This window comes from Aspergillus homomorphus (assembly GCF_003184865.1).
Source record: "Aspergillus homomorphus CBS 101889 unplaced genomic scaffold BO97scaffold_3, whole genome shotgun sequence".
Classification (NCBI taxonomy): Eukaryota; Fungi; Ascomycota; class Eurotiomycetes; order Eurotiales; family Aspergillaceae; genus Aspergillus; species Aspergillus homomorphus.
This window is the reverse complement of record NW_020291889.1, coordinates 667,846-691,036: the sequence shown is the minus strand read 5'-3', so window position 1 is coordinate 691,036 and position 23,191 is coordinate 667,846. Positions and strand designations below refer to the sequence as shown.

Here is a 23,191-nt window from a genome sequence, read left to right as displayed (position 1 = left end):
CAGGGACATGAAGTTAGAATACGAGTCGATTTAAGGATCCATATCATACACGATCATAGGTATATCTCGAACCAGCAGCAACCAGACAGACAGGTCTAGTCACCTCCCAAACCCCTAAGGATAGGATTCGAAGCAACGAAGCGCGATGCCACAAACAACAAGAGAAGGATAGCACAAGGTACAAAACGGGATGCCAAATTGATCGCCATGACCGCGTCACTCAATATTCCTCACTGATGCCCTCATGGCCCCATTGAAGATCCGACCTCAGCAGGGTGAGAGGATGAATCCTTTCTTGGCCGTGCCATCTCCCACCAGACACGTTGTCCGGATGCTCTAGGAGAGCCAGCGTCGGCTTTGTTCTGCACCTGTTCGTCGGGTACAACGCGAAACGATGTGAATCCCTGTGTCAAGGAGGTTCGAAATCGGTGACTCAGGTAAAGCATCCAAAAGATGCCAATGCTGCTGTACACCGGAACTGCGTTGCGGACCTTCAGTCCAGAGAGAGCAGGGGCTTCGTCTGCGGGTGGCGACGGGAAGGCCATCAGGAGACAGTTGGCAAGAGGCAGCACAGCGCAGCCCACCATGCTCACGTACACCCCAAAAGGTTGGATGCTGGACTGGTACACCTGCAGGATGCCTTCTTCGGCAGTCTGTCGTCGGAATCGAAGGTAGACAAGACAAGCACCCAGCCATGAGATGGAGCCCGACGTCGTGATGAAGTACATCAGTGAATTGTGCACAGAAGAGCTGGACACCGACACAGACAGATACCCAAGTATTGCGAACAGAGTAGAGGCAATGACGGCCACATATGGCACGCTCAGTCGGTTACGGGCCGTGAACAATGAAGGTGCATGGCCAGTCTCGGCTAAAGCATAGAGTGTACGAGACGATTGATGGAGAAACGAGCGTCCAGAAGCAACGCATGAAATGCAGATCAACGCCCTGGCAAGTATTGACAGCGCGCGGATGCCAGCCCGGTCAATGCCCACGACGTAGGGTGAAGCTCCAGCGCCAAGGCCATCGTTTGTCAACAGGGACTCGTCGAAAGGACTCATGAAGGTCATCATGAAGGCGCTTAGAATGTAGAGCATGAAGACCTGGAGACTTGAAACTCGTGCAGACCGCAGGATGCTTGGATGAGATTCTGATACTCTATGCTCGGCCCGCTGCACAACCAGCTCGGGGACAAATGAAAAGGCAATCACAGTATAGAGAAGACACTGAAGGAAGCCGAGAGCGCGACCTCCAGGGCCGGAGACTAGGTACTCATCGAAGGCGCCAGGATCATGCCAGTACCTGAAGCCTCGGATCGACGTGCCAGGGAAACCCCGAATAGCCAGATAGAGGGAGGCGATCATAAAACCTACAGTAGTGAAAAGTTTTAAGCCGGTGAAGATGACCTCGGTTCTCATGAATTCTCGCTCCGGGAGCATGTTGAACAGGAAGATCGCGATGGTGACTGCGGTGATTCTGATCGCCACCGAGGGCGCTGGATCCCACTGGCCAAGACTGACCATCGCGGTGGTGACTTCGAAAGGGACCATGATTGCCAAAGTATACCACCGTAGATAAGCAAGGGAGAACCCAAGATGGCCCGAACTGTATTGGTACCCGTGAGTGACTAGAGTACCATGCGGACGAGGGTGGTGAGCTGCCACTTCAGCCACGGCGGTCGTCAAGCAATACATCAGAATGGCAATCAGGACGTATGAGCCAACGAGTGCTGCTGGGCCACCGGCGGCCAAGGCCTGGCCGGCGCCGATGAAGAGGCCGGTTCCAAGAGTAGGGAGGACCATGGCGTGCGGTGTAACTGATAATGATAGTAGAAGGATTTGGATTTGTGGATATGTTGGGTAAAGACTGGAAGAGTATGGATGCGTGGAAGCCTGGAGGGGTTGTTGAAGAAGAGAAAAACTCACAGGGGGAGGAAGATGGTTCTTGAGTCGACAGAGGAGCGTTGAGCTCCTTCCTCGTTCACCCATTCAACACACCCCAAACTCGGAAAGACCAACATCATCCTACTAGATACTCAGTAGTAGTTACTCGCTCCAGGAGAGCTGAAGGGAAGAGCATGGAACTTTGAGGCCTGGTTCTAACATATGAACATCCACCTAAGGCAAGCGTCAAGGAGGAGCTGGAAGAAGAGCGATACGAGCGGTGCAAGGTGGGTATCATATTGTACCAACGAAGCTTAGCAGGAAAGCAAAAATTTAAAGCGACGGTCTATGCCCCCCCCCCGTATGCGAGTCATAATAAACGCCATTTCGAACTTGAAGAGAGAAATATGAGAAGAGAACAAGGGTATAGGAATACCACGAATGATAAAGAGCGTTCAAAGACCAGGAAAGCCAATGGAAGCTATTACCCATAATAGAGAAATAGAAATACTCCGTGTCGACACTCTGATCATCGGTCAAACATATTCCAACCAGGGATGCAAATTACTGATGGGCCATATCAGTCTCGGCATATTCTAGCCATTGCCCTGAAAGGGACTTTTTCCAGAAGCGCACAGCACCATCGTCGCCCGAGGAGATGAGACAGTCACCTATGAAAATTAGAATCGGCTGCGACTTCCGTTATATTGACCGTACGTCAGGGCAGAGGTACAGGTAACTATAGTACATACCGGCGTACGAAAAGCCCACTTGCCACACATCAAGGTGTTTGCTATCGATACACGCGACTTCCTTAGATGTATGCTTGAAGTTAGAATCATCGGTTGCCGCACGGTCGGAAAGAGAAGCAGCAGGGGCGTGATTTGCTAAAGCCGATCCGATTCCTGACTGGGCCTGCGTGCGTATTGATAGCGACTGCGAAATCGATCGAGCATGACTACCATTTTGCTTCTTGTTCTTAGTGTCAGAAGGCGAGGTGTAGACCTCAAATACACGAATGAACCCGTCTTTACAACCGCTTGCAATTAGGTCGTATCCACGAACCGAGCCATTGGCCCAGGAAATGTCTCGGACAAGACCGCCATGGCCACTTAACTCGATCGCATGGTAGAAGCGTCGATTGGCATCGGTACGGTATATTTTAACACTGTCCATAGCTGCCACGACGAGGGAAAGACTTTTTCTGTCCCAAGAGGGTGAAACTGAATGAGTGATATCCGTGGGATCGTGGTGAAACTGGACCTTGAAGCTCGTTTCCTCCCCTCTCTGGGGGGCACTACAGACACGAAATTGATCCAATGGCTGCCAATCCGCAAGGGTGTCCGGGCTGACCGGTTCCATGACCATTAGGTACCCGTCGCGCGTGATCACTGCGAGCCATGATTCAAGATCAATGTTGCGAAAGTCGATGGAAACGAACGGGTGGCGCTGCGGCGCTGTCAGGCGAAAGATGGATCTGAAACGCCGGCCCGAGTTCAGAGGCTGCGTAACATCTTCTTGCCATATCTTGCATTTCATATCCTCACCCACACTGCCGATGTGCTGGCCAGTAAAAGGTCCATTCCAAGTCGCCTAAATAGCCTAAAGTCAACACAAAGCAAGCTTCTGTGGTCAGTGTTAGATGGCTTACATCGCGGATCTCCGCGTCATGGGCGCGCCATGTATCTACTAATCGCCATTCTCCATCCTTCTGGTCCCAGACTTTCATGCGATGGTCGGTAGACGCCGTTAGAATGCGATTGCCATAGAAATTGAACTTTGTCACCGACACCAAGTCACGATGACCGGCATCGAAATCCGCGAAACCCGACATGGATGATAGGCGAATCCGGTGAATCCACCCCCAATTAGATGGGCGAAACAACCAGCCTCACAGCCACCACCCTTGAAACAGAATGAGACACGTCGACAATCGGCTGCGCAAGAGAGCTGAGGTTTGGGGAAACGGTGCTTTTGGCTTATCCATGCAATTTCAATCTCTTCCTTCTCCAATCGAATCGTATCTGACAAGATATGCATGTGAAGCACCGGGGCTGTTTGGATCGCCGGTTGATCTTCGGTCATCCATCAATTGATTACCTAACCATTGCACGGCCTCTGGCTCCGTTATCTGATGCTGTCTAGACCGCCTTCTGGAAGCTGCAAGGCGGTGGAGGTGCGTCGGCAGTACGGATTGCGTCGTACGCCTTTCTCCACCACTCACTAATGCCACCTTGCCTGTTTATTCTTCATGACCTTGTCGACGCATGCTGGAGACTGGTCATATTCATACCTTGAAGGCGTAAGGTCGCTATGCTGATACTGACCCGTGTGCGATGACTTCAGACACCTCAAGCTCTCTCTCCCACCGTGAGGCCTGGCGCCTCTTCCTCTTGGTGGGAGCCTGCATCGGTATCTTAACCAATACATTTCAGGGCGAAGGTGCACCCTTGATCGCATCGACTGCCTTCAGTGGCATTGCATTTGCAGTCACCTTCAGTATGATTCGTTGGCTTGGGCCGACCTTCCTCAAAGCAGGGCTGAAGGGGAGAGATATGGCCAAGCCGAAGAGGCCCGAAATGTATGTGCTTCTATCCATTTGTTCACCACCGTATCATAGCCGCCAGATGCCATAGATCGAGACCTTGGTGACTAATGCCTTACAATCCAGACCAGAGACAATGGGAGCTGTTTGCTCCATCGTCTACCTTCTTGCGCTCATCTTCTTCATTCCATTCGCATTCTACAAAGATATTGTGGCAGCTACCTCGGGAGGAGGTAATCGCGATGTTGTTGTTGAAGCCCAGCACGTCGAGCATGGGCGTATGCTACATAGATTCCCTCATGGAAAGGTTTTATTACTCCACCGCCAATTGACGACCCCTGTACACTAACAAGCATACTGATAGCTTGCCTCCTACCTTTCCGGTCTGCTTTCTCTTCAATGCATTGTTATCCTTGGAATTGGCGACGATTTGCTCGATATCAGATGGCGTCATAAAGTCCTAATCCCCGCCTTCGGTGCGATTCCCATGCTTATAGTATACTTCGTGGACTTCGGCGTCACACATGTGGTAGTGCCCGTGCCTCTGCAGCCCTATCTGGGTTCCTTCATTGATCTCGGATGGCTGTATTACGTATACATGGCCGCCGTGGCCATCTTCTGCCCAAATTCGATCAACATGCTGGCGGGGGTCAATGGAGTGGAGGTTGCTCAATCTCTCGTGATAGCGGTCTTGTTGATTGCGAACGACGCGCTGTACCTTGCGCCTGTGACACCATACCCGCATCCTGCGACTGACTCGCACCTGTTCTCGTTATACTTCCTCCTGCCATTTGTCGGAGTCTCTATGGCCCTTCTGTGCCACAACTGGTACCCCTCCAAGGTCTTTGTGGGGGATACATACTGCTATTTCGCAGGAATGGTCTTTGCTGTTGTCGGCATTCTCGGTCACTTCAGCAAAACACTGCTCCTCCTGTTCATTCCCCAGATCTTCAACTTTTTGTATTCAACCCCGCAGCTGTTCCATCTGATTCCATGTCCGCGCCATCGCCTACCCAAATTCAATTCCGTGACTGGATTGTTGGATGCGTCTGTGACGGAGTGGACGGTACCGCCTTCGCCGCTGATTGCCGCTGCCCTGAAACTCTTGCATAGGCTGCGTCTGGTGCGCATCACAAGAAACGAGAGTGGTCAAATCACAGAATCAACGAATCTCACCATCCTCAACCTTTGGCTGGTGTGGATGGGACCGATGAGGGAAGATCGGTTAGCATTGAGCATGGTCGGCCTGCAGACTGTGTGTGGACTTTTAGGGCTCTTTGTGCGACACCGTCTGGCTCTGCTGGTTTTTCGCGAGGACAACAGAACGTTTGGAGCCCATGTCTAGCCATCTCAGAAGTGATAATGTATATCAGTCCAGCATAGAATTTCAAACATCCGCTACCATAAGCGACAACATCTCAATGACTATCTAGTGTTCAAAAAGTTGTGATGGAGGTTCCTCGGGCCGGTTAGAGCCGCCAACTAAACCGCGCGACCCACCGTGGGATGAGCTTCAAGCTGGATCGGCCCAGAATCCCAGCTACCCGGACGCCCGACGGGATTTAAGACAGCACTGACTCACCATGACCTTTCCTTTTTTGTCCAGTAGCGTAGCGCCGTTCATGGTGTGATGTCAGCGGATATGATGGAGCCTGCGTAGAGGGTGTTTCGCTGTTCTAATTGCTCGTGCAATTGCTAAGTTTGTAGGATGATATGGCCTAGGTGAGAGCCTTCAAACACATGTAAATAGACTAAAACTACGGAGTAGACTGGAGTCATAGTCGAACTAATGAATCATCATCGCTCGCTTGTTTTCGAATCAGACCCAGTACGTACTCGGTTAGTCATGCTTCCGTCTCTAAGCGCCTCCGCCCCCGACATCGGACCCCACCACCCCAGAGAATTCCCTGCGCACCAATCGGCAAGGGGCCATTGGGTGCTGACCACCGAGACCGGCGTTGCCCCTCGAGGGGCGGCCGTGCGACATCGCGCGTGCACCGCAGTTAAAACCATCTCTTGTCTCTCTTGCTCTCTACCCATCATTGAATCATCGCTTTCTTGTCTCGTGTGCCTTGTGCAAGCTCTCTCTATCCTGCTCCTCCTACCTAGCTGCACAATCCTTCTCTCATCCTCCTTTTCCCCCGTCCATATCACCCAATTCTCGCCCCTCATGCCCGGCGTCGACAGGAAACTCAAGACCTTGTATGACAAGGTCCTGGATCACCACATTGTCAACGAGCAGGAAGATGGCACTCTCCTGATTTACATCGACAGACACCTTGTCCACGAAGTGACGTCCCCACAGGCCTTCGAGGGTCTCGAGAACACCGGTCGTCAAGTCCGCCGGCCGGACTGCACCTTGGTGACCGTTGACCACGTATGTGTTTTTTCTTTTTCTTTCCTTCCTGCATATCCGGCTTGATCACTGACTCGGATGACATCTGCAGAACATCCCCACCTCCTCCCGAAAAAACTTCAAGAATGTCGAAGAGTTCATTCAAGAAAACGACTCGCGTCTCCAAGTCACCACCCTCGAGGAAAATGTGAAGAAGTTCGGCCTCACCTACTTCGGGATGGGCGACAAGCGCCAAGGTATCGTGCACATCATCGGACCCGAGCAGGGCTTCACTCTGCCCGGCACGACCGTCGTCTGTGGTGACAGCCACACCTCCACCCATGGAGCCTTCGGTTCTCTGGCCTTCGGTATCGGAACCAGCGAGGTCGAGCACGTGCTCGCCACACAGACCCTCATCACCCGCCGCAGCAAGAACATGCGCATCCAGGTCGACGGGGAGCTCCCGGCGGGCGTCACCAGCAAGGACGTCGTCCTCCACATCATCGGACTGATCGGTACGGCCGGAGGTACTGGAGCCGTGATCGAGTTCTGTGGGTCCGTCATCCGCGGCCTGAGCATGGAGGCCCGGATGTCTATGTGCAACATGTCCATTGAGGGCGGTGCTCGTGCTGGCATGATCGCCCCCGACGAGGTGACCTTCGAATACCTCAAGGGCCGACCCTTGGCGCCCAAGTACGACAGCGCCGAGTGGAAGAAGGCCGTCAGCTTCTGGAAGAGCCTCGCCTCCGACGAGGGCGCCCACTACGACAAGACCATCCTTATCGACGGCAAGGACATCATCCCCACCATCTCCTGGGGTACCTCCCCGCAGGACGTCATCCCCATCACCGGCGTCGTGCCCAGCCCCAACGACTTCCAGGACGATGCCCGCAAGCTGGCCTGCAAGCGCGCCCTCGAGTACATGGGACTGACCTCCGGCACGCCCATGAAGGACATCGAGGTCGACAAGGTCTTCATTGGCTCCTGCACCAACGCCCGGATCGAGGATCTCCGCGCGGCCGCCAAAGTCGTCCGCGGCAAGAAGATCGCCTCCAACATCAAGCGCGCCATGGTTGTGCCCGGATCTGGACTGGTCAAGCAGCAGGCCGAGTCGGAGGGACTCGACAAGATCTTCGTGGACGCTGGGTTTGAGTGGCGCGAGGCCGGTTGCTCCATGTGCCTGGGCATGAACCCCGACATTCTCTCCCCGCAAGAGCGCTGCGCGAGTACCTCGAACCGCAACTTTGAGGGCCGTCAGGGCGCCGGCGGCCGGACGCACTTGATGTCGCCGGCCATGGCTGCCGCAGCCGCCATCGTGGGTAAGCTGGCGGACGTGCGCGAGCACCTGGTATCCAGCCCGGTGCTCAGCAAGGCGCACACGGTGGTCAACGTCGAGCCGCAGCACGAGGAACCCAGCTCGGAAAGCGAACAGGAGCGCATCAACGACCAACCGGCAGACAACGAGCCGCACACCAACACTATCGCTAGCAGCACCAGCGGCGGCGGCTCCAGCTCCGCGGGACTCCCTAAGTTCACGACGCTGAAGGGCATCGCCGCGCCAATGGACCGGTCCAACGTGGACACAGACGCAATCATTCCCAAGCAGTTCCTCAAGACGATCAAACGCACAGGACTTGGCAGCGCACTATTCTACGAGCTGCGCTACAAGGACGGGGCGGAGATCCCATCATTCGTACTCAACCAGGAACCGTACCGCAACGCCAAGATCTTGGTCGTGACGGGGCCGAATTTCGGATGCGGCAGTTCGCGCGAGCACGCGCCATGGGCGCTGCTGGACTTCGGGATCAAGTGCGTGATCGCGCCGTCGTTTGCGGACATCTTCTTCAACAACACGTTCAAGAACGGCATGCTGCCCGTAGTGATCTCCGATGAGGCGGCGCTGGCCAAGATCGCCGCCGAGGCCTCGGCCGGCCGCGAGATCGAGGTCGACCTCGTCAACCAGCAGGTCAAGGACGCTCAGGGCACCGTGCTGGCGGGTTTCGATGTTGACACCTTCCGCCGCCACTGCCTGGTCAACGGCCTCGACGACATCGGCTTGACCCTGCAGATGGAGGATAAGATCCAGGCCTTCGAGCGTCAGCGCTCACAAAACACCCCCTGGCTCGACGGCAGCGGCTACCTGAAGCGCGGTAAGCGCGCTGACGGCTCCACCATGATCCACGCCGCCCCTGTCCCCAAGACGAACCGCGGTGATGTTAAAGCTGAGCCTTTGGAGTGGTAGGAGGCGAGATGAGAGACGAGATTGCAAAAGCCTGCAGCTAATTTCGGTTTTGATTGGTATCGCTCGCTCCATACCCCCTCGGCCCCCTTCCCGGCCTTTTGAGCATTCGATCCTCACTTTTGATACATGTTTTTTTTGATACGACAATACCATAATGAAGCTTTCTCTTTTTTTTTCTCCCCCTTTCTCTTTTCTACATTTTTTCGGAATTCTTTTGGTCAATGCAAAAGAAAACAGCTATATATCACTGCTTCTCGGGCTTCTGATTTCGGCATCAATTTGGTAGATGGCGTGGGGAAAGAAATGGAATAGACGGGGGAGATATAATCCTAATCCAGCTTTCAAATATCCACGAGAACACCACAAATTCCCTTCCTTCTCTCCTCGCATAAAGATCTACCACCACTGCCCCTTGCATTAAATCTACACCGGACAGCACGTAGATAGACGGCCGGTGCCCATCTCAACGTCCCCAACCCCAATACTGCCGCGGTCAACGGATTCTTCCGCACCGTACGCGCCGAAGAGGGCGTCCGGCTCGTTAATCTGGACGTCGAGCACACTGCAGGCGATGCGACGGGCCCCGCCATTGTCTCCTCTCTGGACGTCCTTCGGCAGCCGGAAGTTGCCGGCAGCCGGCTCGACAGCGAGTTCGTCGAGCGCGGCGGCATCTTGCAAGTCAGTCGTTTGCTTCCCAACTGGGAGATCACCAAGCTCCAGGGTCACCACCCGAGCGACCCGCAAGACGGAGGTGCTGGACATCCATGCCCATGACACTCTGATTCACATGGGCGCGGAGCGACTGGGCGACCTCGACTCCATCCACTACCACGAGGTCACGGCGGAGCCCGTCGAGCTGGAAGACGGACATGTCGAGGTGGAAGTGTACGCCGCGGGTCTCAACTACAAGGACGTGGTTGTCACCATGGGCATTGTGCCGGGCGACGAGCGCGAGCTCGGTGGAGCGGCAGCGGGCATTGTCACCAAGGTGTCTCCGACCGTCACTTCGTTGGAGGTCGGGCAGCGCGTAGTGGTCTTCACCCCCGGCCACCATTGCCAATCGCGTGCACACCCGGCCAGGACGCGTTCATGTCCTCCCCGACTGGATGTCTTTCGAGGAAGCCGCCACTCTCTGTGGTGTGTACTTGACATCAATCTACTCCTGGTTCGACATGGCCCTGGTAAGTTCCCACAAGACGGTGCTTATCCACTCCGCGGCGGGTGGTGTGGGTATCGCCTCGATGCAGCTGGCCCTGTACGCCGGGGCAGAAGTGTTTGCCGCCGTCGGATCCCCGGATAAGCGCGAATACATCAAGTCGACCTTCGGTCTGAGCGACGATCACATTTTCAACTCCCGCAACACGGACTTTGGCGACCAGATCTTGGCCGCCACCGGGGGGCCGCGGGGTGGATATCATGCTGCACTCCTTTACCGGAGATATGTTGGACGAGTCGTTCCGCGTCCTGGCCGATGGTGGAATCATGGTGGAGATTGGCAAGAAGGACATTCTGGACCGCAACAGCCTGGCCATGGTGGCGTTTGACCGCAACATCTCCCTGCGCGCCGTGGACATGTCCCACCAGCGGGCCCCAGACGATTTGATCGCGAGGCTCATGGCTAGGTTGTTTGAACTGCTCGAAGGGCGCCATGTCAAGCCCATCAACCCGGTCCACATCTTCTCCTTCACCGATGTAGCCAATGCGGTGCGGTACCTGCGCGCGGGTAAGCACATTGGCAAGGTGGTGATCTCGGACAGGCTGGACCCCAAGATTTCAGTTCCGGTAGGTTCACGCTCTGGTCAGAACCATGTAGGTGTCTTGAAGAAGGTATTAACAATTTTCCGCCACAGGTCCGACGTGCCCCGAAGGTCGTCCACTTCCGCGACAACGTCACCTATCTGATTGTGGGTGGCCTCCGCGGTCTGTGCGGTGCCCTAGCTATCTACCTGGCCAAAAGCGGCGCCAAGCATCTGGCCGTCATCTCTCGTAGCGGGCACAGCGATGAGAATGTGAGGTCTATCGTCAAGCAGATCCGAGCGCTGGGGTCCAGCATTGATCTCCTCACGGCCGATGTGACCCGCCCCGGCGATTTCCAGAGAGCATTCAATCAGATCACCTTCCCCATTGGAGGGATCATCTAGGGCGCAATGGTTCTGCGGGTATGTTGTATTCCCCTCCTCCTCCTCCTCCTCCTCCTCCTCCTCCTCAGTAGGAACATTCAAAAAAACCCTAATGCGCATTCTCCAGGATCGCCCCTTCGACTTCATCGCCAACACCGCGGGCTTCCAGGAGAAGCACCTCGACAGCCGCACCTTCAGGGGCATCAACAACGGGCTGCTGCGTCAGATCCTCTACTTCTCCCTGCTCCAGCTGCGCTCGTCGTCTGCCGATACCGCCGCCCAGGTCGCGGCCACGGTGGAAGTCGTCAACAAGTGCTTCGTGCGCATGCTGCGCCTGTCGGAGCCGATGGACCCGGCGCGTCCGTTGGCCGTCTACGGGATCGATTCTCTGGCCGCCGTCGAGGTCCGCAACTGGATCCGGAATGAGCTGGGGGCTCTGGTGACGACGGTCGATATCATGAACGCTGCCTCTCTGCGGGCGTCCTGTGAGAAGATCGTTTCCAAGCTCGTGGTGGGCTGAAGGGGTGCTTGAATAGTAATTTGTTTGGGTCTCGATGAGATGTTGTATAGCATTGATTTTTGATCGCAAATGAAGTATAAGCTTGAGAAGTGCAAATTTCCGGGGTCATCCAACGCACCGTAAGTGACCGAAGAAGCTCACTATGCGCACCGGTTTGATTTGAGCCCGTAGATTCGGGCGATTTCAACGCCGGATTTGCAAGTTCAAGCCATCCAAGTCTTCGAATATTGATAGATCCCCCTAGTAAGAAGATGGTGTAAGGGTTCTATCTCAAAGTGTCAAGGACGTGGAGGATGGTGACTGATGGTGGATGAGGAACTAGCGAAGGCCACCCGAGGTGGGCGGTGGGCAACACCAAGACTTGAGTTATCGAGACTCTTAGAACGGCTTCACTTCAGAAGCCATTGCATCTCTTGATTTTACTTGGTACTCCGTGCTTGGACTGGTAGCCCCCGCCGAGGTGGGAAAGAGAAGAAGCACAGTATCCCACCATGTTGAGCGAAGGCTGACATTGTTTCCTATTTCGAATGATACGTATCCACGCAGAGTCAAGTCTGCCCGACTCTAGTAGGGCCTTGGAACAAGCCTTCCATCGTACCACTGAAACTCAACCCATACAACCCATCCAAAGCACCGCAAAAGCAGGATCAAGCAGCCTTAATCCTCCAGTTGATTCTCCTCCTTCTTCTTCCTCCTAGCCTCTATCTCCGCGATTTCCCGTTTATCAAGAATGCAAATGACATCCAGGACATCGGCACGCCCATCGTCCTTGCTCGTGCCGCGATAGAACGCCACGGCCTTGAAGTATTCTTCCGGGTGCGACACTCGGTATGCCAGGGCATCCTCCTTGATCACCTCGAGGACGGTCAGACCACCAGAGCCACCAACGATGCCGTTTTCCACATCTCCGCCGATGTGATATCGCGCCCACACCGCATCCCCATACCTCCCATCGCGGATGGCATCGAGATATAAAGGAGCCCACGGGTCATTGGCCGCAACGAGACGACCTTCTTGGATATCACGGATGGAATAATCCAGGAAGAGCTGCTCTGGCAGCTGATCTTCTGGGATTGGTGCACCCATAGCTCCTATCGATCATGTCAGCGCATCTTCAAAGGGACTAAGAAGACGTGTATAGGTTGCTGACCACCAGTCTTGGTGTATGGAGGGAAAAGTTCTCTTGAACCGTAGACTTGATTGATGAAGGATGGTTACTAACTGACTTGCTTTGTTAATTTGTGGAAAACCAGGTGTGAGATGAAGGAGAAGGGAACATGGGCGATGAGCGATGGGAATGACGGCAGGACGGGGTCAGCTCGGAGGGTCAGAAATGCCAAGTCTCTCTTTTCTACCCTTCTTATGTTAGGAATATTGGGATTTTTTGAAGCCGAAGATTCCGATATCAGGAGTATCTATGAGCAAATACCTTTGATTATTCCTCTTTCTTGGGCGTAATATCGATTTGAAAGTAGCTATACGGTACTCAAAATAGAAAGGCTTTTTTTGGAAGAAAAAAAAAAGATTCTGATTATTCTAATCTTCTTTTAAGATCATATGTTTTCGTCTTTCTGACTTCTGTTTTCTCGCACTAATCTCTCACCATCCCGGAGCGCTGGTAGGAAACTCGTTAGTGCCGCGCGGTAAATTAGCTGACCACAAGACAAGCAATCATCCGGCTTTCCTGGTGATCCGCTCAAGCCAAATGGTCTGGATAAGAGCTTTAGAGCTCGTTCACTATGGTTCGCCAAGCATCTGCGATAGATGTCAAGTGTCCCCAGTGAAAGGGTCTTCCTGAGCGAAAAGCTTATTTGCACCAGCGTAGCAAAATTGAAAGGAAAGAACAGAGAGCCTCTTGATTCTCTTGACTTTGAAGGCTTTATGGTTCCGTGAATGTGCTAAGGCTAAAACCGAATGCTAGCTCTGAAGACAAGATTGCTGAAGGTTAGCCCATGTGCGTCGTAAAACAGCTCATGTTATTTGTAGGCCCGTTGAGGCTACAGTCCGGGACAGACTTCTGAAGAGTGTGTCCCCGTCGGTGGAAGATGGCAGTGTTCTCCTCGGCGTAGGCCACGGCGTTGAACTGGGCGCAATAGGAAACCCTCAGGCTCTCGATGTCGATGTGTCCATCGTCCAGGTCAAGACAGAGAAGCTGCGGGATGTGGCGCTTTCGACCGTCAGCTACATCAGCCTCACTGGCATTGTTCATGAAGCATCCAGCAAGATCCTGGGCCACATTGTGCAGAGCGGATAGATTATCCAGAAGGTCGCCGATCTTTCGACCCTCGGTGAGGGTCAGGTGGTTTTGATCCTGGACGAGCTCGAGTCACCCATCATGGTTCACCCCGAGGCAAAGCAGTGGGAGACGCTCAAGCAGATCATCCTCCAAAAGCAGAGCAAGATTCTCTGGGTGACCGATACATCGTTACTACAGCAGTTGCGTACCCCTAACTATCCCAAGCCGGAACAAACCCTCAGCTCATGAGTGAACTTTAGACAAGGTCAAATAAAAGCGATATGCACTAAACTTTCCAATATGTGCAGTGCATCCTAATTACCGTATTTCCTCCGACCATTCAACTACTCTATAAAGTAGCTCTCACGCAAACCAAATCCAATTTCCAGAACCAAATCGGTATCCGGAAAGAAATACAACAAGAAAGAACATCCCACATTAAGCATATTATAAATCATGTGCTAGAAACCAAAAAAGCACAAATGTAAACCTAAGAGCTCAAACACAAAACCAACCATTCAAATTTGCAAATGAAACAAAACATAGCAGGAAAAGCAAAACCCAGATTCATCCAAGCACTTCCATAAGTAACTAGGGGCTTTTCCACCCGGAAAAGGATAACAAACAGAAACAACAAATCAGGGCAACATCAACAAAAACATTCATGCAAAAAGTATCAAAATCCCGCAAATGATGCATCATCCTCATGTTTTCATGGCTAATCGATCAATGAGCGTAACGACATTCGAAGAAGAAGGAAAGGGGGGTCATAACCATAAGCAACATTTGGCATCCAAAGCAGGCATCAAAATCGTATAAACGAATGTGGGGAATCACGTATGGGGGAGTATATATACGTCGACTGGAGGAAGTGGGAAGGAAGGGATTTCGGGTGATCGACTCGATAACACCAGTCGACCGTGGAAGGAATGTTCGGAACATGTGTAGAGAGGTAATGTACAAGGTTGAATGGGTGCAGCGCGGAAGGTAGTGAGAAGGGTAAGGGTTGAGGTAGATCGGAGGTGATGGGTCAGCGGTTTCTTTATATACCATCTGTTCCGCGTTCTCATTCATGCCCTTATCTTGGTCAAGGACAAGTCACTCGACCTCGATGGCACCGGCAGATCAGCACCATCTGCCCGAATTCATTGATCTCATGGCTTTGTAAGCTGTTCTTTCCGGAAGAACATAAGGTATCCAGCACTGAAGCAATCATTAGCCAATGGGTTCTGCCACATCTCTTGAGGATGATAGAGTCATACCAAATGAGAAGCTGGAAGAAAAGCGCAATCCAGAACCAGGCATTGGCGATCGAACTAACCCCAGCCGTGATATCTGGCGATATCGGGCCCGGCCCGATCTTGTTCGGACCGAATGCTCTGGCGCATATCGTGGCGATGGATCCCAACACCTGAGATGCAAGGAGCGTGAAGCAGATGTGCATTCGCGTCATAGTCTGCAGCAATATCATACCGAATCCTAATCCCTGTACAGCATCCAACACTCCGAGCCAAAGCCACACACTCCGCGACACGAGAGCACCGCTCGTGTAGCTACCGGCCCAGGGAAGGAATAGACCTATACCAGAGACACCCCACCAGATTTGCGCCCAGCGCGGTGCGCCCAGACCACACGCGAACACGGGAAGAATCCAACTATGAGTTCTCGAAAGGTATCCGAATAGGAAGAGGAGGCCGGCCCAGACGAACCCAAAGAAAACTACAACGAGCACTCCTACCTCCCATGGTTTCGCATGGGTAGAGCTCCAGAGGACTGCAGGGCATTAGTGTTTGAGTAATGACTTCGAAGAAGGCTCACTTACAACTCCAATTGCGTCCGTACGGTGCGCTGAGGAAGAAGTTCGACACGATGACGACCACGAAGTTCCACAGAATGATCTTGCGCCGGAACACAGACTGGTAGAAGGAGGGCACTTTACCCGGCGTCTGATGGTAGTAGCTCGGAAGACCAAAGAAGAGCAGCAGACCAATGGCCCAAAGGAATGCAGCGATCGGAAGACAGATAGCTCTGCAATAGGGTTAGTTGTAAGTAACGAAATAGTACAGGGGAGGACATACGTCATCTTCCAGGTATTCGTGATATCACCCTGAACATTGGTAACACCACTTTCAACGGCCTGAGAAATGGCTGTACCCCAATACCACAACCCAATAACATAGGCTTGCTGACACCCTTGAATGACACACGCGCGGAACACCCATTCCTTGACCGGTGCGCCGTTCTCATCACCGAAATTGAGCGCAAAGAACAGAGAGCCACTGGCCGAAGCCGCAGCGTACACGCCTGCGCCCACATTTTGGATCCATCCGCGAGCGAAGCCATCCTTCTCGAAATGTGCCACTCCGATGATGACGAAGGAGAGACCGTACAGAAGCCAAGGAAGTGATAGAACAAAGACTGACTTGAATGACCGGAAGAAGAACCACCAGACGATAGATGCAACGAGATAAACCGTGGCAATGCCATAAAGCTTCTCCGCCGTTTCACCAACCTCCCCTGTAAGCAGCGTGATTTGATAGGAATTAGCCGCGATAATCTGGCCAAGGCCCAGGAAGAAGGAGTACAGCGGCCAGTCACCGATCCGGATCTGCATCCATTTCCGAAGACCCGTTGGGGGGACATAATCATTGCCTAGAAGGAACTCATCCTTCTCAGGGCGCTCTGGACTTCTGCTTTCTTGTGAGCCCATCTCGTCGGCCGAGATTGAACCCATGGGCGAGTTATTATCCATCTTAGCGTTGAACACAGAGGAGGCGGGCGATTGGTTGCGGCCTAGCCGGGCATCTCTGAACCTGTCAAACCACTTCTTCTCACTCTTCATGAGGTACTCCTCAATGCAAAGCTGGGACTCAGAGTTGGATCCGTTCAGCTTCTCCAACCTCTTTTCGAATACCTTGTAGTATTCACCTGTGCTGTCGGTGAAAAATGGATCGACCTTCTGCAGTTTATAGTCCTTCTTCTCCCCGATAATGGTATCGACGGAAAGCACAGACGCACTGCTGAGTCGGTTTCCGGGCTCGTTGGCATACTGTCTCACAGGGGACACGAGGGCTTCCTCAGGCTCCGGACTTCCGGGGCTGGCTGGACTCAGCATGGGCCTGGGTGGAAGGGAGCTCTGACTGGATTGTCTGCGGCTGAAGAAGTCTCTGGGAGGCGTCTGTCGGGGCATGTCCAATTGAGGGGCTGCATCTGCTCTGCGCCCTTCCTCTGCTTGCTCCGGGGTGAGTGTGTATTCTTCCTCGCCATAGTAGCTGGGAATAAAGTCGTCATCGCTACTCTCCTCCGTGTTCGAATTGTTGGCAGGGTCCTCGTGTCCCATGCTTCTCCTCAGACGACGGCGACCACGACGAACGAGGTGACCGGGTCCAGACCGTACACCAAGCGACAGCTGTCTGCTGAGTCCTGAGTTTGGCTTTTCGTTAGCGCCGGGGCTCGGATCCCGGCTGTACACAATGGTGTTTCGTTGCTGTGGCCCGTAAGCACTCAGACGATTGACGTTTGAATAGCTTCCCTCGCGCGAGTGGGTGAGAGGAGGTGTCTGTACCCCGCTCGGAGTGAGCTGCCCAGAAGAAGCAATAGTAGGCGTCATGAGACCACTCGGCGTGTTGTATCCGGAAGGTGTCAGTGGCTGACTGTTCGACTTAGTGAGACCCTTGCTATGAATGCGTATGGCAGTCGACTGGAGAATCTCCAGATCCTCAACCCATTGCGCGACAGGGAATCGTTGCTTTGCAGATCGTGCACGCATCTTCGCCCGGACTTGAGGCTTTGAGTTCAATGCACTTGCGATGGCAAGTTTGAATTGATGCAACAAGTGAGACGTTGTCGTAGATTCGATGTTATACCACCAACCAGGCATTTGACCGAGGCCTCCGACGCGAGCTCCAATACCCAGGGCCCCTTTGCGGCCAAATTCAACTGCGACTAGGCCAAAAGGTTCATCGCGAGACGGAATCAACGCGAACTCGGCCCCGGAGAATATGTATGGCGGAAGGGCCGTGAACTCAGGCTTGGAAAACACTCGTCCCGGGTATACTTTCATCATCTGATCGAGCTTCAAGGCGGCAAATTTACCATAAAGATCAATAACCGGCCCAACACAGATCAGTTGGACATTAGGGCGCGCTTCCAAGACCGCAGGCATAACATCAGCGATGAGGTCGACTCCTTTTTGCATGGACCAGCGCCCAACGAAGACCAAAAGATCTGCGTTGGGATTCTGATCCAGACCTGCCCATTCTTGTGCCTGGCGTTTCAATTCAACCCGGCTTGCCTCGTAAAGAGGATCGACCTCGATCTCACTGTCCTTGGGGAGTTCCTTGTTCCATTCGCCAGTATCGGATGGATCGGGATTCGGCAGGTTACCCACTTTCTTCAAACCCCAGAAGATCGGATAGCGAGCATATGACCGTTTGCCGTATTTGCGGGACACGCCAACAGCTCCGAAGCCCTGTTGGTGAACACGAAGATAACTCGCGCCTGCGTGAAGCATATTGAAGACCTCACCGAATTGGACGTAACGGCGTGCAGTATTGATATCAAGGTTAAATACTGAGCAGACCTCATCTCGCTCCTTCTGAGTGCGCATAGGCCAAAGTCCCTGGAACTCAGCGTTATGAAGCGAGAGACAGACTGGGACGGTCTGAGGAAGCAAGTAGAGCGGGGCGATTGAGCCATGATAGTCGTTGATATGATACAATTCGATCCGGAAACGTTTGATGGCTTCTGCAATGCACTGATTCCAAGCGGAATAGTAAATTGCGCTATCCAGGTCGTCCATACGAGCAGGATACGGTTCGGCTTTTGACTGTTGACGGAACACCGGTGCATCAAGGAGAACATAGGTGATGTTCTTGATCACATGGTATTGAACCTTGACTTCGTACGTGTTCCCAAGCACCGTCACGAACATTGGGTCCGCTGGCTGGTCCACTGGGTAGTCAACGCCACCAACACATGGCACGACCCAGATCAAATTCTGCTGCCCAAGATGCTTACCCATCAGCTGGGCCATGACTCCAAGGCCACCGATCTTGATTTTGATGCCCCAGTCCTCGATATCATACTCCATGGTTGCAATCAGCGTGGTCCGTGTACGCGAGGCGGCGGCGCCGAATGCAGAAGTGCTTTGGAGGAAACCAGACTTGTTCACAAAGCGAACCAGAGGGTTTGACGACTGTCCACCTCGTTTATTGCCGAGAATCCTGCCCAAGAACGATTTCTTCTCCATAACTCCAACCTGGTTGAACTTGATTTGGTAGAACGACTTCATAAAAGCATAAACAACAGCGATGGCGGTCAGAATTGGAACCACCCATAGAATGATGTAGATGATCAGCTGAGCGATTCTGGAGCCAGTGGGCACCAGGTTGATTTTCATAGTGCCATCATCAACTTTGACGTTCCAGACCAGGTAAGGCGACGGAGGAATTTCGGTGATATTAACGGACAGTTTGGCGAGGGAGGAAGGGGGCATGCGATCCAAGACTCCATCCCCATCGACATCACCGAACACGAAACTCTCATCGGGCTTTCCATCTGGGTTCATGCCCCAAACATTGAATTGGCCTTGCGCCGGGTATTCGGCGATGACCCGGAAGTTCCAGAAGCCATCGCTATCTTGCTTGGCGACGTTGTTAACACCGGCATCGTATCCGTATTGATTGTAGGGACCGTTGAAGAAAAGGTGTGGGAAGCGTCGAACAGGCCCCTTCCAGTCATAGTCACCCTCCTGGACGTAGTCGCTGCTGCCAGTCAACTGACTCCAGTATTCAACTCGAACATGCTTTCCTTGCCACTTTTGTTTGTCCGTTCCAGACCAAGGCAGTTCCTCGATAGTAGTGTTCCCCCCAGTGTAGTTCATCCACGCGGAGAAAGAGCTACCCCAGTTTGTCGAATACCGCCACTTATTGGCACCTGCCGCTTTATGCTGAATGAAGATGGTTCCATTGTCATTGCCGTGCACGAGATCGCTCGTGTAATTGGCAGTGGTGAATACCATTGGGTTATCGCTTTGACCCACGCGGAACAAGAAGTGATCTGTTGCTTGCGTGGATTTGCCGCCTGAGCCGGTGGCATTCTTGACGGTCAAGCGATGAACGCCGTTGTACACCCCGGTCAACTTTGCTGACCAAGACCAAGCGCTGGGTAGCTGGGCAACGTATTGTGTATTATTCGCATCCATGTTCTTACAATTGACGCTTCCTTTGTCGATGGATGGTGCTTTGCCTGACTCGGTCTGCGACGTAAACGAGATAGCCTTGGTTACAGCATCACAGTCCATGGCCGTCGAGAACTCAATGCTCACATTGATGTCTTCAGATTTGTCTGCAGCTACCATAGAGAGCAGGGGGGCGTCGTGTCCGGGCGTGAACTTGGTGATCATGGGGCGAGGGTCGACAAACTGGGCTTTTGGAACATAGGCCCTGAATTCAAATGGCTTCAGGGTGATACTGTCTAAGCACCCATTGAGTTCCTTCGAGCCGTTCAGGTGAAGTGCTTTCGGGCCAGACTTCAGAGTATGTTCGTCGAAAGGGTAAAAGAGATTTTTGACGGTCGTCTTGGTGGTGTACGGCGAAATCAAGGCGCTTGCATTGCTTCCGCAATCAAACTTATACTCCATAGTCTTGTTGTCATTTTGGTAGACAAGCCAAACCGGCATGTTACCACCCTCATCACCCAGATTCTGCAAACTTGAGACTCGATCTCTAAGGATAGACCACATTCCTGTCTCCGTAGCCGTGCCGTTCGATCCTGGATAGACGATGTCGCGTGTCTGCTTTGAGAGGGTTTGGAGGGAGTACCCGTCGTTGAGGATAGGAAACTCTTGTCTCAACTGATACATGTGTTTGATAATGTTGTGAACGGGGTGAGACGGATCGCGGTGATCGTACGCCACTTTTGGATCATGGCAGCCCTGCCGGCCCTGTTCGATGGGCCAGTCATAATACTGGGTTGCATCAAGAGCCCAGCAACCGTGAGTTTTCCAAGCTGTGGCAGGTGACATAGCCTGACGTCCATACACATAGTTGTCTGCAGTGGCATCCAGGATGTAGAAGGCCTGTTCTTCTCCCCAAAGCAGCAACGGGATTCCCGGCATTTGCAAAGTCGTAATGAACAGTCCTAGAAGGTTTCGCTCCACACCGTACTGAATCGCCGGCCACCGGAACACATCCTGGTTCGTTGTGCCATACATATGCCTAGGATCGAATTTGCCGGTTTCAGCGTTGATCATATCGTTACTCTGCACCATGATGTTCCATGAATCAACCCAGTCGAGAGGAGTATCGTAGCCGGCTGCTAGGTTACCGCTCATGCCCAAGAAGCGGGTGAGCGTGCGGTACACCGAATAATGGAAAGCAGCACCGTCGAGGGCCTGGAGATCGTTCTCACGTAGAAAGTACTGCTGATCGGACTTGTTCGTCATGGCCATCGCATCCATAGCGGATTTAGGATACTGATTTGGCTGTCTTCCTCGTCCCAAGTAGATGGAGCCGAAATTGTTACCACCAGTAATCTCACCAGGTAGGAAGAAGTTGTTCTTTCCAACACTACGCGCACACTCTCGGTAATGATTCGATATATCGCCGAGAGCATCCACGGTAGCCTGCGTTGCCTTGTCGTAACGGAAACCGTCAATATCAAGAGCTTTGATGATGTTGCAAGAATGAACCATGATCTTCTCTTTCACGCTGGGATGCCATTCGCGCAGACGATCCTGGACGGAGGCGAACTTCGCCAGCTCACGTTGCCAATCAGGGTAAACACCAAAGGCCTCTCTGTCACCGTATTGATCAAAGTCACTGTCGTAACACCCGACGAGCTGGTCACGAACATTCTGGTCCACGGGCCAACCTGTCTCATTCCAGAAGCGAGGGTAGTCACATGTGTCGTTATAACTGTTTCCAGGGCGGAAGTCGACATATTGACGTTCTGATTTCCAAACAGTCTTGTGCTCTTTGACAGAGAACGGAGTTGTCACATTCAAATAGCCTTCGAAACCGATCAAGTCCCCCAGGCTAGAGTCTCGTCAGTCCGTCCATATGCTGTGAGCCTGCCGCAAAAGGATGCTTTGACTTACGTTGCGATGGTATTGTCAAAGAGGACATACATCCCTCGCTTGTGAATCTCATCGATAGCGTTTCTCCATGTTTGAATTGTACCGAAATGTTGATCGAGAAGCGTAGTATCGAGAGCCGAATAACCGTCCGATCCCCAAGGCTGATTCATCAAGATGGTACCCGCGAGATAGATACCCTGTGTTGTAAAGTCAGTTTCTGGTAGGGCCCAGGACAACGGAAGACGCATTGCAAGTCTGTGCATCTCGGGAATGTCGAACCTTGATGCCCATTCCTTGTAGGTAATCCAAAGTGTTCACCAATCCAGCAGCGTCACCACCGTGGCGCATTTGCGTCGAGTCTAAATCATGTTCAAAGACAGTGCCGTTGATGTTATCGTTCGTGGGATCACCATTGACCCACCGGTCAATGAAGAGTGTGTAGAAGGGAAACCGCCAGTTCTTCGGAGAGGGGGTGTACTTGTGGCCTGGCCACGACGGTGCCGCGTATTTGGCAGGATCGGTGGTGTCCTTGTTCACGTTCAAGTTGTAGTCCACCAAGGATTCTTCATAGGGCCAGCCCGAGACTGTGGCTGCGAGCAACGCTGCCACACAGCCGGAGAACCCCCACTTCATCGTCAACGGTTACTCGAATAGACCGTTTTTCTCTTCCCGTTCGTTCTATATACTTGACATATGTTCGGAACAATGAACGAGTCTTGAGGGAAGGAGAATATCCAGACAGATGGGCTCGGGTCCAGGGATCTCGTGGCAGGGAGGGAAGTCTGCCCAAAAGTCTCGTAGCTTGCCCTCTTCCCTCTTTATGTTATTGAGAATCAATCCAAGGACGACGATAGCGAATGAGAATTGATAGATAAACAGGGAGGGGTGGCAGAAGAATCCACAGTAGCTGCAGCTGCTGTGGCGGCAATGCAAGAATAGAATAGAGATATACGTAAAAAAAGAAAGGGGGAGAAAAAGCGAAGAGAGCAATATGCCCGAGTATATGTCCGAGTTCTTGCAGGAATGAGAAAAAAAGAAGTCCCAAGTGGATCTGTGAGACGAAGCATGATTGACAATGATATACCGACAGACAGCCCGACCGGCCAGCGAGGGATCGATATTGTCTGATCGAGGAAAAAGCACCGAAGATCTTTCCCTAGAGGACTCAAGCATCTAGCTGCTGCGGCTGCTTCCAAGCAAGCAAGCAAGCAAGCAGTCAGCAAGCCAGCC

At 52.9% G+C, this 23,191-nt stretch overlaps 10 protein-coding genes across 10 annotated transcripts; 5 read left to right on the top strand and 5 right to left on the bottom strand.

Moving 5' to 3' along the window:
* Window positions 1-40: 40 nt before the first annotated feature.
* BO97DRAFT_361305 (putative proline permease) lies at window positions 41-1,799 on the bottom strand. Its single transcript, XM_025692407.1, has one exon. It carries the CDS (start codon window positions 1,692-1,694, stop codon window positions 243-245), a length of 1,452 nt encoding a protein of 483 aa, XP_025555585.1. The 5' UTR covers window positions 1,695-1,799; the 3' UTR covers window positions 41-242.
* Window positions 1,800-2,250: 451 nt separating this feature from the next.
* Window positions 2,251-3,904, bottom strand: BO97DRAFT_361301 (putative nuclear pore protein (SEH1)). The gene is made up of 3 exons (XM_025692406.1): window positions 3,535-3,904; window positions 2,636-3,476; window positions 2,251-2,554 (listed from the first exon to the last, which is right to left on the bottom strand). Exons 1-3 carry the CDS (start codon window positions 3,715-3,717, stop codon window positions 2,448-2,450), a joined length of 1,131 nt encoding a protein of 376 aa, XP_025555584.1. The 5' UTR covers window positions 3,718-3,904; the 3' UTR covers window positions 2,251-2,447.
* Window positions 3,905-4,144: 240 nt separating this feature from the next.
* On the top strand, window positions 4,145-5,808 carry BO97DRAFT_402834 (UDP-N-acetylglucosamine--dolichyl-phosphate N-acetylglucosaminephosphotransferase). The gene is made up of 3 exons (XM_025694599.1): window positions 4,145-4,464; window positions 4,555-4,735; window positions 4,793-5,808. Exons 1-3 carry the CDS (start codon window positions 4,220-4,222, stop codon window positions 5,771-5,773), a joined length of 1,407 nt encoding a protein of 468 aa, XP_025555583.1. The 5' UTR covers window positions 4,145-4,219; the 3' UTR covers window positions 5,774-5,808.
* A 685-nt stretch (window positions 5,809-6,493) lies between these two features.
* Window positions 6,494-9,306, top strand: luA (3-isopropylmalate dehydratase LEU1). Its single transcript, XM_025698056.1, has 2 exons — window positions 6,494-6,805; window positions 6,876-9,306. Exons 1-2 carry the CDS (start codon window positions 6,599-6,601, stop codon window positions 9,003-9,005), a joined length of 2,337 nt encoding a protein of 778 aa, XP_025555582.1. The 5' UTR covers window positions 6,494-6,598; the 3' UTR covers window positions 9,006-9,306.
* On the bottom strand, window positions 9,307-9,767 carry BO97DRAFT_440201 (uncharacterized protein; the record flags this gene model as incomplete). The annotated part of the gene is made up of 1 exon (XM_025698055.1): window positions 9,307-9,767. One exon carries the CDS (start codon window positions 9,765-9,767, stop codon window positions 9,429-9,431), a length of 339 nt encoding a protein of 112 aa, XP_025555581.1. The 3' UTR covers window positions 9,307-9,428.
* Window positions 9,768-9,792: 25 nt separating this feature from the next.
* Window positions 9,793-11,165, top strand: BO97DRAFT_440200 (MDR/SDR family oxidoreductase; the record flags this gene model as incomplete). Its single annotated transcript, XM_025698054.1, has 4 exons — window positions 9,793-10,032; window positions 10,124-10,412; window positions 10,444-10,787; window positions 10,856-11,165. The coding sequence occupies 4 exons, from the start codon at window positions 9,793-9,795 to the stop codon at window positions 11,144-11,146; spliced, it is 1,164 nt and encodes a 387-aa protein (XP_025555580.1). The 3' UTR covers window positions 11,147-11,165.
* BO97DRAFT_133845 (acyl carrier protein) lies at window positions 10,905-11,739 on the top strand. The gene is made up of 2 exons (XM_025690062.1): window positions 10,905-11,164; window positions 11,253-11,739. Exons 1-2 carry the CDS (start codon window positions 11,153-11,155, stop codon window positions 11,643-11,645), a joined length of 405 nt encoding a protein of 134 aa, XP_025555579.1. The 5' UTR covers window positions 10,905-11,152; the 3' UTR covers window positions 11,646-11,739.
* Window positions 11,740-12,276: 537 nt separating this feature from the next.
* BO97DRAFT_402833 (uncharacterized protein) lies at window positions 12,277-12,943 on the bottom strand. The gene is made up of 2 exons (XM_025694598.1): window positions 12,796-12,943; window positions 12,277-12,736 (listed from the first exon to the last, which is right to left on the bottom strand). Exon 2 carries the CDS (start codon window positions 12,729-12,731, stop codon window positions 12,303-12,305), a length of 429 nt encoding a protein of 142 aa, XP_025555578.1. The 5' UTR covers window positions 12,732-12,736; window positions 12,796-12,943; the 3' UTR covers window positions 12,277-12,302.
* Window positions 12,944-13,409: 466 nt separating this feature from the next.
* On the top strand, window positions 13,410-14,130 carry BO97DRAFT_420728 (uncharacterized protein; the record flags this gene model as incomplete). The annotated part of the gene is made up of 3 exons (XM_025696677.1): window positions 13,410-13,534; window positions 13,632-13,848; window positions 13,909-14,130. The coding sequence occupies 3 exons, from the start codon at window positions 13,410-13,412 to the stop codon at window positions 14,128-14,130; spliced, it is 564 nt and encodes a 187-aa protein (XP_025555577.1).
* An 823-nt stretch (window positions 14,131-14,953) lies between these two features.
* On the bottom strand, window positions 14,954-22,694 carry ags2 (alpha-1,3-glucan synthase Ags2). Its single transcript, XM_025690061.1, has 6 exons — window positions 22,241-22,694; window positions 21,983-22,158; window positions 15,960-21,920; window positions 15,704-15,909; window positions 15,144-15,654; window positions 14,954-15,084 (listed from the first exon to the last, which is right to left on the bottom strand). The coding sequence occupies exons 1-6, from the start codon at window positions 22,592-22,594 to the stop codon at window positions 15,036-15,038; spliced, it is 7,257 nt and encodes a 2,418-aa protein (XP_025555576.1). The 5' UTR covers window positions 22,595-22,694; the 3' UTR covers window positions 14,954-15,035.
* Window positions 22,695-23,191: the final 497 nt, after the last annotated feature.